This window comes from Plecotus auritus (assembly GCF_963455305.1).
Source record: "Plecotus auritus genome assembly, chromosome: 4".
In the NCBI taxonomy this organism is placed as follows: Eukaryota; Metazoa; Chordata; class Mammalia; order Chiroptera; family Vespertilionidae; genus Plecotus; species Plecotus auritus.
Window position 1 is genome coordinate 126679419 of NC_137775.1, and position 15778 is coordinate 126695196.

At 41.4% G+C, this 15778-nt stretch overlaps 1 protein-coding gene across 3 annotated transcripts in view; it reads left to right on the forward strand.

Annotated features, from left to right (window-relative positions):
- Positions 1 to 15778, forward strand: part of STRIP2 (striatin interacting protein 2) — a 60809-nt gene that overhangs the window by 33519 nt on the left and 11512 nt on the right. For 2 of the 3 annotated variants that reach the window (XM_080666306.1, XM_080666305.1), the window contains exons 18-19: positions 2212 to 2278; positions 14496 to 14600. In XM_080666306.1, the coding sequence (XP_080522432.1) occupies positions 2212 to 2278; positions 14496 to 14600 (172 nt within the window). The remainder of the gene's footprint in view (positions 1 to 2211; positions 2279 to 14495; positions 14601 to 15778) is intronic. The other variant, XM_080666307.1, reaches the window with a different exon arrangement.

Consider the following 15778-nt stretch of genomic DNA (forward strand, 5'->3'; position numbering starts at 1 on the left):
AGGTTGGGCTAGGTAGGGGCCACAGCTTCATGAAGGCACCTCTGTGTATCAGTCAACCTTTTTAGTTGTAAGTAACTAAAACCAGTTAGACCTGGTTCATGCATAGGAGGTAAATTGTTAGAAGGAAATGGGAGATATATCATCTTTAGGAACCTAGGACAGGGATGCAGGTCTGAGCCTCAGGGTTGGTCTGTAGTGTAGGGATCCCAGGAAGTCCTCCACCTCTCTCTATGGACACCAAGCCTCTGTACTCCACTCCAGTGTCTTCTCTCACTTGCAAATAGTAGTGTCTGTTTCCCAGGCCACTCTGTGAAATATACCCACATGAGCTCAACATGTCCTGCCCCATGCCACTCAGACTGAATTGGCTCTCAATCCTTGTTCCACATTCCCAGGGTTAGAAGTCTGCCCCTGGATCAATCAGTTGTGGCTGGGAAGTTGGGTTCAGGAGCTAAATGCACTCCTGGCCTAGAAGAGGAGGGGCAAACAAACCAATATGTGCCCATCAAGATGATTTGGAGTTGAAAGAGTGACAGAGCCAGACTATGCCATTTGCTAAGGTTGGCCTGGATAAGATGGTGTTCCTGTTTACCACCCATACTATACTTCACTGTTGCATAATCCCTGAGAAACTTGGAGCACCCACAGCTCATTATTGCACAATTTCCTTGTGGCTCTTACATGCTAGATATTGTAGAAACTTGTAACTTTCTTTTATTCCCCCTGAGGCTAGAATTCAATTCACTGAGATTAGAATAAATCCATCTTTGATTTCCCGCCCCCATTTCCTGGTCACCAGCACCTACTTTGCCATGGGGCTTTGTCAGTGGGAGGAGGGTAGTTGAGTGGATAAGCCAGCCCAGAATGTTTTTCCTAAAGGAGCAGCAGAGAACTGGCAACCCTGGGAGAATCTAGTAGCGTGAATTAAGATGATGAGCAACATTGTAGAGAGAGCCATTGACCTCTCCTCTCCTCCCTTTGTTCCCTAGGTTATCTTTGTGTGTTTCTTGGACAAAGGTAAACATTTCTAGTGGAATAAATTGTTGCCTTTTGTTTGGATAGAGTTTGACTTTCGAAATAGAGAGACAGGTCCAAGGAACCCCATACTCTTCTTTGTATCCCCTGCTTGCAACGTCTTTTATGTATTTCCAACTGCATTAGTTCAGATAGATTGGTAGTTTTTCACTTTTGTTTTGTTTTGGTTAATCCTTACCTGAAGATATTTTTTTCTATTGATTTTTAGAGAGTGGAAGGGAGCGGAGGAGGGAGGGAGAAAAAAAGACATTGATGTGAGAGAGACACATCAATTGGTTTCCATAAACCCTAACTGGGGCTGGGGATCAAACCTGCAACCCAGGTAAGTGCCCTTGACCGGGAATCAAACCTGTGACCCTTTGGTCCCCAGGGCAACACTCTTGAGCAACCACTGAGCAACACGGGCCAGGGCAAGATTGGTGTTTAAAACCTCATGGAATGTCCCAACCATGAGAAGTATTAGAGATTACCTAATCTCAATTCTGCATTGTACTAATGAAGAAGGGAGAAGAGGAAAGAAAGAGCTGTCATTTTAAGTGACTATGTTCCTGTCATCATGTGGTGCCTTATTTCTCCTGCTTCCCTGGGTTCACCACAGAGCCTCCAGCTCCCTTGGAGGCAGATGCTATTACCATTCTTGAGCTACTAGATTGGCCCTGCTGTAGGATGCTGCCTCTGTCTCAAGCTTCCTGTAAGGGTAGCCTATGTGATTATTCCCTAGAGCTCCTGGCTTTCAGAAAGAGACACAGAAGTCTGCGTTGCATCCTCACATTCACAATTTGTTATGTGCATTAAGTTTCAGCAGCATCTCTGGGAGCACAATTATATTCACACATATACACAAGCATATACTTAAATACAGAAACTCAAATCCAGACAAGTTTACATATTCCTTTAAAGAAGGAAGGAGAAAGGTGGCTATACAGACCTCTCTCTGCTCTCTTTTGCCTCTGCCAGATGGGGGCCAGCCTGGAAGAACTCTGTTAGTTCCGAGAGGAGAGGAGACTAGAGCTAGAGTTGCCTGGCACCAAAGCCCTCAGTTTCAGCTAAGGTCTCTAAGCAATTTGGGAAATAGATAGGGCCTGCTGGAGAGAAATAACCCCTGCCCTTTAACATACAACTGTTTCCTGCCGTTGCCATTTACCTAAAGCCTGTCCTTATCTCTGCATCTTGCAGCATCTCGGTCCTGGATTACCCTTGTTGTACCATCCAGGATTTGCCAGAACTTACTACAGAGAGTCTGGTAAGCACATGCGGATTCGGTAGCCTTTGAAATGCCAAGTAGCAGAGGCTGGCACTTGCTCTTCCATTGCTTCTCTACCTCCATAATGCCCTGGTTTGGGAGTCTCAGATTAATAAAGACATATTGGCCAAAACCGGTTTGGCTCAGTGGATAGAGCGTCAGCCTGTGGACTGGAAGGTCCCGGGTTCGATTCCGGTCAAGGGCATGTAACTTGGTTGCGGGCACATCCCCAGTAGGAGGTGTGCAAGAGGCAGCTGATCAATGTTTCTCTCTCATCGATGTTTCTAACTCTCTATCCCTCTTCCTTCCTCTCTGTAAAAAATCAATAAAATATATTTTTTTAAAAAAATAAAGACATATTGGCAATAGCACAAAGCCAGTAGGGGTTTAGAGCTGCTGACCCAGTTGAGAACAGTTTGGAAAAGCTGTGCGTAGCATTTTGTCAAGAAAAGGGTCAATGAAAAACACTAAGGAGGAGAGGAAATTTAGGAAGATAATTAGAATGAAACTGAATGTGAACATCTGCGCAGAATGACAGGAGAATCTCTTCTGGTCAACCCAAATAATTATCTGCCTTTCTGCTGTGCCACAGGCTATTCACTTTTCATTTCCATACGGGTTATAAAACCCAGGAATGGTACTTCGGAAAATACCTGCCTATGTCTCTGAGGCAAAAATCGAATAGCCACAGAAAGATGACCCAGAAAATTCTTCATCCTGGAAACAGCTCTAGGCAAGTCAGAAAAGTCCCTCAGAGTTATTCTTTTTAAAAATACACATGTTTTAATTGATTTTTAGAGAGAAAGTAAGGGAGAGGGAGAGAGAGAGAAACATTGATGTGAGAGTGTAACATCGATAGGCTGCCTCTTGCATGCCCCCTAGTAGGGATGGAGTTCACAAGCCGGACATGTGCCCTGACTGGGAATCGAACCAGGGACCTTACCAACTGAGCCAATCTGGCCAAGGCCCTCAGAGTTATTCTTAATTCCATGAAACTGACTGACGAATAGCATATTGAAGACAAGTGTCTATCTCATCATGTATTGCCACAGTCCTTAGATATTCCTCAGTCCCTACCCTCACCCCGTTGCATTGTAATTTGTATCAGTTTCTCCATTTGACTGAAAAGTCCTTGAAGTAAGAGATAGTATTATCATCATTTTTATATCACCAGAGTCTAGCACCACGTTTGGTATATAGAAGGAGCTCAACAAGTGCTGAGTGGTCAGATGACAGCACACATGTGTGTCACAACCCCAACTTTAATACCTGCAAAATGTTGCATCAAAAAGTCTATTATGGTCCTCGCTGGTTTGGCTCAGTGGATAGAGCATTGGCCTGCAGAATGAAGGGTCCCAGGTTCAATTCAAGGGCACATGCCCAGATTGCAGGCTCAATCCCCAGTAGTGGGGGGTGCAGGGGGAAGTCGATCAATGATTCTCATCATTTATGTTTCTATCTCTCTCTCCCTTTCCCTTCCTCTCTGAAGTCAATAAAAAAATATATTTTTAAAAAGTCTATTATGTAAAAATAGAATGATACCTTCTGTGGTACAGGTTTTATAGATTTTTGGCTTGGAGGGGACCTGAGAGCTATTTGGCCCAAACCTCTATTTCAAAGATGAGAAATGTCCATTGAATAAAATGACTTTTCATAGTTCATGCTTCATTCATGACAGACCCTGAATTAGAGAAAGACCCATGTCCTGAGACACTAAGTCTAGCACCCTTTTTAGCACAGGGGCAGAAATTCTGTCTTACTTAGATGTGGTTTCAGCAGCCAAGAGGAGCTCCTTACCCTTGCAGAAAGAGGTAATAAGTTGTCTAACCCTGTTTATGTTCATGACGTTATTCAATTTTACAACAACTATGAGGTTGGTATTACTGTTTTATGGATAGAGAGTTAAGTAACTGCCAAAATTTTACAGTTGAATGTAGCAGAGCAAGGTTGGAGACCTGCATCCCAGCCATTCAACTTTGGAATGAGAAAGTGGCACATGGATAGCATTAAAATTCTGTTAGTAGGGTATTTGAAAATAGTTAGCTTTTATGACCTAAACCTATTTCTTTCTTTTTTTTTTTTTTAATGGATGTGAGAGAAAAACACTGATCAGTTGTGTCCAATACATGTCCCCACCAGGGATTAAACCCGCAACCCAGATATGTGCCCTGACTGGGAATCGAACCTGCCACCTTTTGGTATACGGTACAATGCTCCAAACAACTGAGCCACAACTGCCAGGGCCTGAATCTGTTTCTTGGTACAATGTGTTCTCTGTATCTCTTCAGAATGACCTTTTAGGATATAAGCATAAAATTATTTAACTAATAGTAATGCTTCTGAGAAGACTTCATTTTAATGCAAGAGTGGGTGAAAGCATTGTCTAGTCTTAATAAAATACAAGTTCATGTTAGGTATTTCATCTCCTTTCTATGAAGCAACAGTGGCACCTGGTGGTCTCAGTTGGTAACTACAGTTTGTTTTGTATTGTTTGTGTGAACTTATGTAAACAGACTTAAGTAACTAGCAAGTTTACTCCACAGAGGTGCTCAATGTAATGGTTTATTTGTCTAAACTGATGGCTTCTATACTCAGAAAAGACTAATATTTATATGAGTAAGATTTATATTTTTTTAGGCTCAATTAATTAATTATCAACAGAAAATGTACTGTTTTTTTTAAGTGTATAGGATAGTCTCTAAATAACATTTAAAGTTTTTCTTTTTTATTTTTTTTAAATAAATCTTTATTGTTCAGATTATTACAGGTGTTCCTCTTTTTTTTCCCCCATAGCTCCCCTCCACCTGATTCCCCACCCCATGCCCTTACCCCCACCACTGTCTTCATCCATAGGTGCAAGATTTTTGTCCAATCTCTTCCTGCACCCCTCACACTCCCTTCCCCCTGAGAATTGTCAGTCCACTCCCTTTCTATGTCCCTGATTCTATTGTATTCAACAGTCCATTCTGTTCATCAGATTTTTTATTCACTTGATTTTTAGATTCACTTGTTAGTAGGTATGTATTTGATGTCATTTTGTTGTTCATAATTTTTATCTTTACCTTTTTCTTCTTCTTCCACTTCTTAAAGAATACCCTTCAGCATTTCATATAATCCTGGTTTGGTGGTGATGAACTCCTTTAGCTTTTTCTTGTCTGTGAAGCTCTTTATCTGACCCTCAATTCTGAATGATAGCTTTGCTGGGTAGAGTAATCTTGGTTGTACGTTCTTGCTGTTCATCACTTTGAATATTTCTTGCCACTCCCTTCTGGCCTGCATAGTTTCTGTTGAGAAATCAGCTGACAGTTGTATGGGTTCTCCCTTGTAGGTAACTAACTGTTTTTCTCTTGCTGCTTTCAAGATTCTCTCTTTGTCTTTTGCCCTTGGCATTTTAATTATGATGTGTCTTGGTGTGGTCCTCTTTGGATTCCTCTTGTTTGGGGTTCTCTGCACTTCCTGGACCAGTAAGTCTATTTCTTTCACCAGGTAGGGAAAGTTTTCTGTCATTATTTCTTCTAATAGGTTTTCAATATTTTGCTCTCTCTCTTGTTCTGGCACCCCAATAATTCAGATGTTGGTACGCTTAAAGTTGTCCCAGAGGCTCCTTACACTATCTTCATATTTTTGGATTCTTTTTTCTTTTTGTTTTTCTGGTTGGGTGTTTTTTGTTTCCTCATATTTCAGATCTTTGGTTTGATTCTTGGGGTCCTTTGATCTACAGTTGAATTTCTGTATATTCTTTATTTCAGACTGTGTATGCTTAATTTCTGACTGGTCCTTTTCCATTTTTTTGGCATTCTCATTAAGGTCCTTGAAGGTCTCACTAAGCTCCTCGGAGGTCTCATCAAGTTTCTCGGTTGTTTTTAGACAATTCTTGAGTAACCTTATAAATGTGGTTTTGAACTCTATGTCCAGTAGTTTGCTTTCCTCCATTTCTTTCATTCGTGACATGTTTCTTTGTCTCTGCATTTTGCTGCTTCCCTGTGTTGATGGAGTGGTTTTCTGTGGTAGGTGAGCTCTAGGGCCCAGTGGTTCAGCCTCCCCTATCACCTGAGGTGGACGCCTTTGGTACACCCCTTTGTGGGCTGAGGGCAAAGTCTTGGTGTAGTTAAGCCTTGATTGCTGTTGGTACACTGGGAGGAATTGACCTCCAGGCCAATTGGCTGTGAGGACCTGCTGTGTCTATAACAGAAGAACTGCTGTGCTGTAGACACGCTTATGGGGCAGGACTTGCTTCAGTGGGACTTTGGTGCTCACTGAGTCTGCCTCTTGAATGTGTCACTTATGGATGTGAGTAGTTGGAATCTGGTGTCATCTCACACTGATGACTAGATACACTGGCTTCTGTATCTCCAATGGGGTGCAGGTCAGCTACTGTCTGAGGCCACCCAGCAGGAGCTACAGCGAGAACTACAGTTTTCTCCTCTTTGCTTGGGGTTTGGAGGTTTTGGAGCTGTCTGACCAGAGCTGCAGTTTGTTAGGTTAAGCTGCAATCGGGCAGGCCATTTATATGCAAAAGCCGCTGCATGGAGCTTGGGTGGGTTTGTAGATTGTGCAGGGCGGGGTCTCAGGGAGTCACTCGGCTAGGGCGTGGCAAATAGCAATGGCTGCCAGTCAGCCGTCTCTGCGTCTCCGTGTTTCCAAGTCTCCGCATCCCACTCCCCAGCGCAGTAAACAATGATTGCTGCGTGCACCTCTGCAAGAAAGCCACCCTCACTTTCCCACCCGATGGCAGACAGTCCAGCTTCTCCCCGTAGGAGTTTGGGTCCCCCGCGTCTCCCCAAAAACTGGAGTTCAGAGTAATCAGGAGCTTATCTCCCTTCGGGTTGAAAAAAGCAGCTCACCCAGTCGCCCACCGCCAGCCCTTTCGCGTGCCTCCGTGACTCAGCTTTTCAGCGCTTGTGCACGTCTCAATTCTCTTTTCTTTTTCCTTCTAGTTGTAGAACTTCCACTCAGCCAGCTTTCCCGTGGTTCTGGGTGATAGACGTTTTGTCTTTTAGTTGTAGTTTTGAAATTGTGCGAGGCAGCAGATTAGGTGTTTACCTATGCCGCCATCTTAGTGTTTTTTTTTAAAGTTTTTCTCTGATTATAAAGTTGATATATATTATTGGAGAAAAATAGGAAAATATGGGTAAGAAAATGAAAATACCCTAATTATACTACCTACATATAACCACTGTTAATATTTTGCTGCAATTACCATATATAGTATATATTTATTCACATATATATTATTTCAGAAAGTAAGGATTTTGTTTCAATTCACATAGTACAATTTAAGTGTTCACTATATGATTTTGTTAAATATTCTTGAGAACATAATTTTTAATAGTTATACGTAACATTCCACTATTTAATATATTAAAAATGGTTATTTTCTCTTATTTTTGGGCATTTATTTCCATTTTCTCTGAATAACTTTAAAATGAACATCCTTGCACATGAATCTTTGATTTCATCTCTGATTATTTCTTTAAGATAGATTCCTAGAAGTGGAATTTCTTGGCTGTGTTAGTTTTGATTCATATTTTCTCAGTTTTCTAAACTTGAACTGAATTTAACGTCATTTGAAACTCTAACTACACTTACAATTAACATGAAATAAAGGCAAAGTTAATGGCGCATTAATTTCTAAAGTCTTCCCATTAAAGTGTTTAGCTCTACAATAACCATCCTTACTCATGTACTAAGCAGTTTCCCCACCCACCTGATGTAGGAAGGCTTACAATTTTTGGCTCTCTAAATATCTATATTCAAATTCAGTCCAGTAAACTGGGAAATAATTAAAATTAAGTTCCAAACTTAAAGTTTACATGGTGAATGTTTTTATGATTAGGTAGAGGTTAGATATGATCTTTGGAAAGAGGATGCTAGAGAGGGCAGTCAGTATAGGTAAACATACATGTATTTGGGAGTCTACACAAAAGTATTTACTGAGAGAAAGTTTAGAAACCACTGCTTTAGAGTGTGGTGAAGTGAGGCTAACACTGTACGTCTGCTTTCTTTGTGGGCCTTTTGGCCCTAAAGAAAAATCATGCAGCCAAAACCGGTTTGGCTCAGTGGATAGAGCGTCGGCCTGCGGACTGAAGGGTCCCGGATTTGATTCCGGTCAAGGGCATGTACCTTGGTTGCGGGCACATCCCCAGTGGGGGGTGTGTAGGAGGCAGCTGATCGATGTTTCTCTCTCATTGATGTTTCTAGCTCTCTATCCCTCTCCATTCCTCTCTGTAAAAATATCAATAAAATATATTTTTTAAAAAAAGAAAAAAGAAAAATCATGCAGATTGCACCCCATCCTCCTTTCCTTTTCTATTTTAGAGATGTGAGCCAAAACATGTGTAAAATTCTGTGTAAATCAGTTGTCACTGCTGCATAGCCAACCCAGAGTTCCAAATGCGTGTTTTTCCCCCGAGAATGTGATTTAATAACAGCAGTATCGTATACTAAGAAGCCATATGCAGAGGAACAATGTGGATGCTCCAGTAGCCCTATAGATTAAAGGTGGAAGAATGAGAAAACATTGTATTTATGAAATCATTGAGTATTAGAGTTAGAAGTTTCTTTTTTTTTAAATATATTTTTTATTTACTTCCGAGAAGGAGAGAGAGATAAAAACATCAATGATGAGAGAGAATCATTGATTGGCTGCCTCCTGCATGCCCCCTACTGGGGATTGAGCCTGCAACCCGGGCATATGCCCTTGAGTGGAATTGAACCCAAGACCCTTCAGTCCGCAGGCTGACGCTCTGTCCACTAAGCCAAATAGGACCGAGTTAGAAGTTTCTTAGCATCTTGCCCAATCCCACCCTTTACTGATGAGGAAACAGGTGGAGTAGTAATGTCCAAAGCTTTATAGCTGTGTAGAACCAAAGCAGTGGGTCAGAATTTGCATGACCTAGCCATTTGTAAAGAAATGTTTGGCATTTCCTTTTAGATCTAGGCAAGTGAAATTTTTAAAGGTAGTTCATTGCAAAATTCTTTAAATTTTAGTTTGATTTATATTTAGAAAGACCTATAAAAATACGTTCATATCACTTTAATTTACATATCTGATCCTTTCATCTAGCCTCATTAAACTTAGTTTTTATCACTTTCTAATCCAGACATTTCTGGATATCCCAGAAGATTTTAGTTATTGTTTTATTGGAATATAATCATTATGTTCAAATATTAAGCTCTCCAGTATTTCTTTCAGGGTTATTTAACTAATGATTTATGACCTCCTTAAATAAAGTCTTTGTTCTGACATTCACCATCACTATTTAAAAGCCATGATGTCTCTTGTTTTTCTAACGTAGATAAAATGTGAACTCATCGTAAGATATGTATCTATTTCTATGAGGTGTTTATACAGAGGAAGGACCATAGATAAATGTGGTTTAGCATTTTATCAATTTACCTCTTACCATTTCTATAATGGATGTTAGAGGGTATTAGAATCTCAGAGGTGATTTTGCAAACTCACATGCCCAGGTCCCTCCCCAGGGCACAGGTAGTTTGCTAAAGCTCCCCAAGTGGTTTTAGAATTTTCTTTTCTCTCCTTCCTCCTTACTCCTCACTTCACTTGAGAATTATGACTCTCCTTTAGGATATCTAGATCTTGGTCCTTATACTAGCAGTAACTAAATTGTCAGAAATCCATATGACAAGGGAATTATTCTATAATGATGTGAGAAAAGGAAATCTAAGCTCAAAATAATCATTTTCAGTTATGTGAACCATAATAAAAAATGAATCAAAAGAATCAAAATGGCTATTCTGGCCCTGCCTGGGTGGCTCAGTTGGTTGGAGCATCATCCTGTACACCACAATGTTGTGGGTTCAATTCCCGGTCAGGGCACATATCTAGTTGTGGTTTTGATCCCCAGTTGGGGCTCATATAGGAGGCAACTGATCGATGTTTCTCTCCCTTTCTCTAAAACATATTCTTGGGCGAGAATTTTTTAAAAAAAAGAAGAAATGGCTATACTGTGAATTTTCAATTAATATTAAAACCAAGCAAATGTTTTGGCAAATAGATTCAAGTAAATGCATGGAAAACCTGAAGCCCAAAGCAAAGAAATAGACTAGTTTGTAGTTCAGAAAAGGTATACAAACCTGGCTTTGCCACTATTACTCTAGCTTGAGAAGTTTTCTGTAGGCTGCAGGAGTTTCATCAATAAAACCAAGAGAGGTTGGACCATTAGATGAGCATCAACTTTCATGGGCTGTAAAATTCTCCTAGGTTTGTTATAAAACAACCAAATGAAAATAATGATTTTTATTTCCCAGTGAAGAGCTGGGTTTTAAATTTGAAAATAATAATCCTCACTTAAGAACTTTAATAAACTGTTGAGGTTTGAGATATATTAGATTTAACACTTAGCAGCACTTCTTTAAAGGCTTAGTCTGATCATAGACTGGCCGAACTCAGTGAGATGCTGCCCTTTAAAACAGAAAATACCTCTCTCACTCTCTCTCCCCCCGCTCCCCTTTCCTGGAAACTATTTTCTTCTGCTTGTTTGAAGTTAAGAATTATTATAGGACATAAGAAAGAGTTTCTCTACCATTAGGTCTTTAAGAAGCTGAGAAAGCAGAGGATCAAACCAGATTTTTCTCTCAGAAATCACCTTGTGTGTCTAGAATTCCAGAAGTGCAAACAGTAGGTGAACAGTAAATAATGACAGGGTTAAAATTCAGTGACTACTGGAAATCTAGGTTCAAGCCTAGACACTTATCATGTGACCTTGGGCAAGCCTCTTCCCCAGATTTTGCTTCTGTGGATGACAGAATTGGACTAGAACAACTAAGTCTCTTCTAGTGGTCAGTTTCTAAAAAGAAGAAAAAAGATATCACTTAAATTTATAAAATTTAGATTTTTAAATCTTCAAATTTAAAAAGTACAAAAAAGAAGAAACACACTGTTCTTTCCACAATCATCTGAATTAATTATCCATATAATTGGCATAAGCCTGGGTTTTTATTTGGCTTGGCTCATCCAGCTGGTCTGAGGATGGATCTTTGAGAACACAGCCCTTGTAGTGCCTTAAGAGAGGCTCTTTCAGTGCCCCCTCCAGGCAGCATCTGGTGATGTAAGAAGTGGGGTTACTTACAGATGTCAGGAAGCATTATCAGAAAGAAAGGAGGCCTGGCTGCGAGTCTCAATGGTTCAGCGTCGAGCTGTGAACCAGGAGGTGACGGTTCAATTCCCGGTCAGGGCATAAGCCCAGGTTATGGACTTGATCCCCGATCTTGTAGGAGGAAGCCGATCAATGATTCTCTCTCATCATTGATGTTTGTTTCTCCCTCTCCCTTCCTCTCTGAAATCAATAAAGATATATTAAAGTAAGGTAAGAAGGAAGGGAGGGAGAGAGGGAGGGAGGGAGGGAGGGAGGGAGGGAGGGAGGGAGGGAGGGAGGAAGGAAGGAAGGAAGGAAGGAAGGAAGGAAGGAAGGAAGGAAGGAAGGAAGGAAGGGGAAAAGAAAAAAGAAAAGAGAGAGAGAGAAAGGGAGGAGGGAGGGAGGGAGGGAGGACAAGACCCTGGGCAGCTTTAGGAGAAAATTGGAATGTCTTTCCTGGAACTCTTAAGATTGAACTCTGAAGAAAAGACAGCCACAATTAGTTTACTTTCACTCAACTGGAGAAAGTTGAAGTAAATCATAGAATTATTGAATGGTCAGAGCTAAAAGGGTCTTAAAGATTATCTAGTTCACGTTCTGATAGGAAACAGGTAGATGACCTGCCTAAGACCATTCATCCAGAGCAAAACCATAATCTAAATGTCCTGGTGCCTACTCCAGTGCTTCTTCTCTAAGACCATACCTCTACTCCTACATTATTCTTTGGGTATAAGGAATGAAAGGCTTTTGATGCTGCTACCATATAAGAAATCAGGATACAGTGCAGATACATTTACATCTCCTGTATATTTTTTTGTTTCCTCTGCTTATTTTTTTAAAAAATAAACATTTAAAAGTCTGTCTCCTCTGTTAGCTACACAAGATATAACATCTGTAGAACCTGATCTGTTTTGGGGAAGCCAGACTAACTGATACACTAGATTGGAAACTCCTATGGAAATTTCCCTTAGAAGAAAACAAGATGGTTCTACAGAACTCATTCTAAACACAATATTGAACATTTAATACAGGAAGGAGAATATTTATTCTAAATAATATTTCTAAAAAGTTCCCCTGAAACTTAAAAAACAAGCAAACCTCAGTCCGCCCTGAGTGGGGGGCGTGCAGGAGGCAGCCAATCATCATTGGACAGCTGCCTCCTGCATGCCTACTGGGGATTGAGCCTGCAACCCGGGCATATGCCCTTGACCAGAATTGAACCCAGGACACTTCAGTCCACAGGCTGATGCTCTATCCACTGAGCTAAACCAGCTAGGGCTAAGTAATGGTTTTTTTGACCCAGTAATCCCACTTCTAGGAATATATCCCAAGAAACTAGAAACACCAATCAGAAAGGATATGTGCACCCCTGTGTTCATAGCAGCACAATTCACCATAGCTAAGATTTGGAAACAGCCTAAATGTCCATCAGCAGATGAGTGGATTAGAAAACTATGGTACATCTACACAATGGAATACTACCTTGCTATAAAAAAGAAGGAATTCTTACCATTTGCAGCAGCATGGATGAAGATGGAGAGCATTATGTTAAGTGAAATAAGCCAGGCAATGAAAGAAAAATACCACATGATCTCACTCATTTATGGAAAATAAAGAACATTATAACCTGATGAACAAAAAGATAGATACAGAGGCAGTATAGCATTGAACAGACTGTCAAATTACAGTGGGAAGGCTGGGGAGTGTTGGGGAGTGGGGGAAAGAGATCAACCGAAGGACTTGTATGCATGCATATAAGCACACCAATGGACACAAGACACTGGGGGGGTGGGATGAGGGCATGTGACAGGGGGAAGGGGAGGCTGGGGGAAGGTCAATGGGGAAAAAAAGGAGATATATGTACTACTATGTGTAATACTTTAAACAATAAAATTTAAATAAATAAATAAATAAATAAATAAATAAATAAATAAATAAATAAAATTGATTTTAGAGAGAGAGAGGAAGGGAAAGGGAAAGAGAAAAAGAAACATTGATGTGAGAGAGAGACATTGATCAATTGCCTCCTGCATGTCCCCTACTGGGGATCAAGCTTACAACCCAGGCTTGAACCCTGACCAGGAATGGAACCGGGGACCTTTGGGTACATAGAACAATGCTCAACCAACAGCCACACTGGCCAGGGCTCCCTAAAACTTTTTATTATTATTAAATCTTTATTGTTGAAAGTATTATATATATCCCCTTCTCACCCCCATTGACCCTTCCCTGAAACTTTTTGTCCGTAGTCTTATGTATATCTTAGGTGAGCCTAATACACTCAAAAATCTTCAATGTTCAGTCCACATTACATGTATTACATTTGTTTGCTTCAAATCAATTTGGGAGAGGAGGGGTAATTTCCCATTCACCAGACAGCAGTTCACATCTATAATCTCCTACTCCTACATTATGTTATCACTTCGTAGACATGAGGAATTTCCAAGATGTTAGTTTGGCCACATGCGTACTCATTGATTTATATAGCTTCTATCACCAGTATATATTTATAGCCCTCCAAATCCATAAGGACTCCATTTTTGTCCCTGAATGATGTTTCTATGAGTATATACCTGTTTCTAATCTGACATCCATCTGTTACTTCTTGTTGGGTGCTCAAAAGATATTAAGAAACATACAAGAGAAACACCTGGTTAGCATTAACCATCTGCCATTTTTTCTTCCATGCTGGAGAATTAAGCAGTTTGCTGCAATATGGTTTGATAAAGGAGGGTGGGGTTGATTTTAAAAATCCAACCACAATGAATACCAGACCCATCCAACATACTTTGAAATATACAAAATAACTCCTGGCAGTTACAAACATAGCTTATATAAGTGCAAAGTGTATGGGGTAAAAAGCATCTCTTCGCTGATCCTAAATTAGAAAGCTACACAAGAAAGCTTGCTTGAATGAAGTTCCTGTGTTCGTGTATCATGTTTTTAACCAGATGAAAGATATTACATGTTTTGGCCTCAGTGTGTGAATAGCAGGATAGTGAGGAGGTAGCATTTTATATGGAAGGCCTCATCTAAATTGACCAACAGTGACTTCCAGGCATCTATGGAAATAAAAGTCTTATGGGTGTTGAGATTATGACGGGCATGCCTTATTACAGGAAGCTGGAGACAACAACCAGTTCTGCTGGAGGAACCTCTTTTCCTGCATCAACCTTCTAAGACTGCTCAACAAACTGACCAAATGGAAGCATTCCAGAACCATGGTGAGTGGGACTTCTGATCATGGAGGTGTCCATCTCACTGAGTTTTTGAAATCTTCAGTTAATTTATATGGACTTCCTGCTTTGTAAGCTCTATAGATAGACACTGAATGCTATGTAAGTTTTAGCCCCTCCTTCCCAGCCAGTGTGGCTCAGTGGTTGAGTGTCGACCTATGAACCAGGAGGTTCTATTCCTGGTCAGGGCACATGCCCAGGTTGCAGGCTCTATCCCCAGTAGGGGATGTGCAGGAGGCAGCCGATCAATGATTCTCTCTCATCACTGATGTTTCCATCTCTCCCTTCTCTGAAATCAATCCTATCTAATAAAAGAGTAATATGCAAATTAACCATCACTCTGCTACACCCACAAGCCATGCCCACCAGCCAATTAGGAGCAAATATGCAAATAAACCAAACCAAGATGGCTACAGCCACAGAGAGCAGGAGGGAGGCTTGGGTTTCCCCGGCAATGGAGGAAGCCAAGCTTTCCGCCTGCCCTTGCCGGCCTAGGCCTCCACTCAAGGCTACAAAGTTTCAATGATAGAAGATACATAAATCCAAATAGAAATGGCGGCAGCCACGGAGCTGGAAAGAGCAGGAGGCTAGGGTTGCCCACAGTGATGGAGGAAGCCAAGCTTTCCGCACACCCTGGCCAGCCCAGGCCTCCGCTTAAGGCTACAAAGTTTCAATTATAGAAGATACATAAATCCCCCCAAAAATGGCTGCTGCCACCAAGCAAGCAGAAGGCTTGGCTCTGCTCCAGGCTACAAAGTTTCAATTGTAGAAGATAAATAAACCCCAGATACCAGGGCCTCTGCTTGGGTTGCCAGGGGGTGTGGCCAGCCTGCAAACCACCACAGGCCCCTCGCCCAGGCCACCCCACACCCCAAGGGAACCCCCACCCTGATCTGGGACACCCTTCAGGGCAAACCAGCTGGCCCCCACCCATGCACCAGGCCTCTATCCTATCTAATAAAAGAGTAATATGCAGATTGACCATCACTCCAACACACAAGATGGCTGCCCCCATGTGGACACAAGATGGCCAGCAGGGGAGGGCAGTTGGGAGGGACCAGGCCTGCAAGGGAGGGCAGTTGTGGGTGACCAAGCCAGCAGAGGAGGGAAGTTGGGGGGGACCAGGCCTGCAGGGAAAGGCAGTTGGGAGGGACCCAGGCCTACAG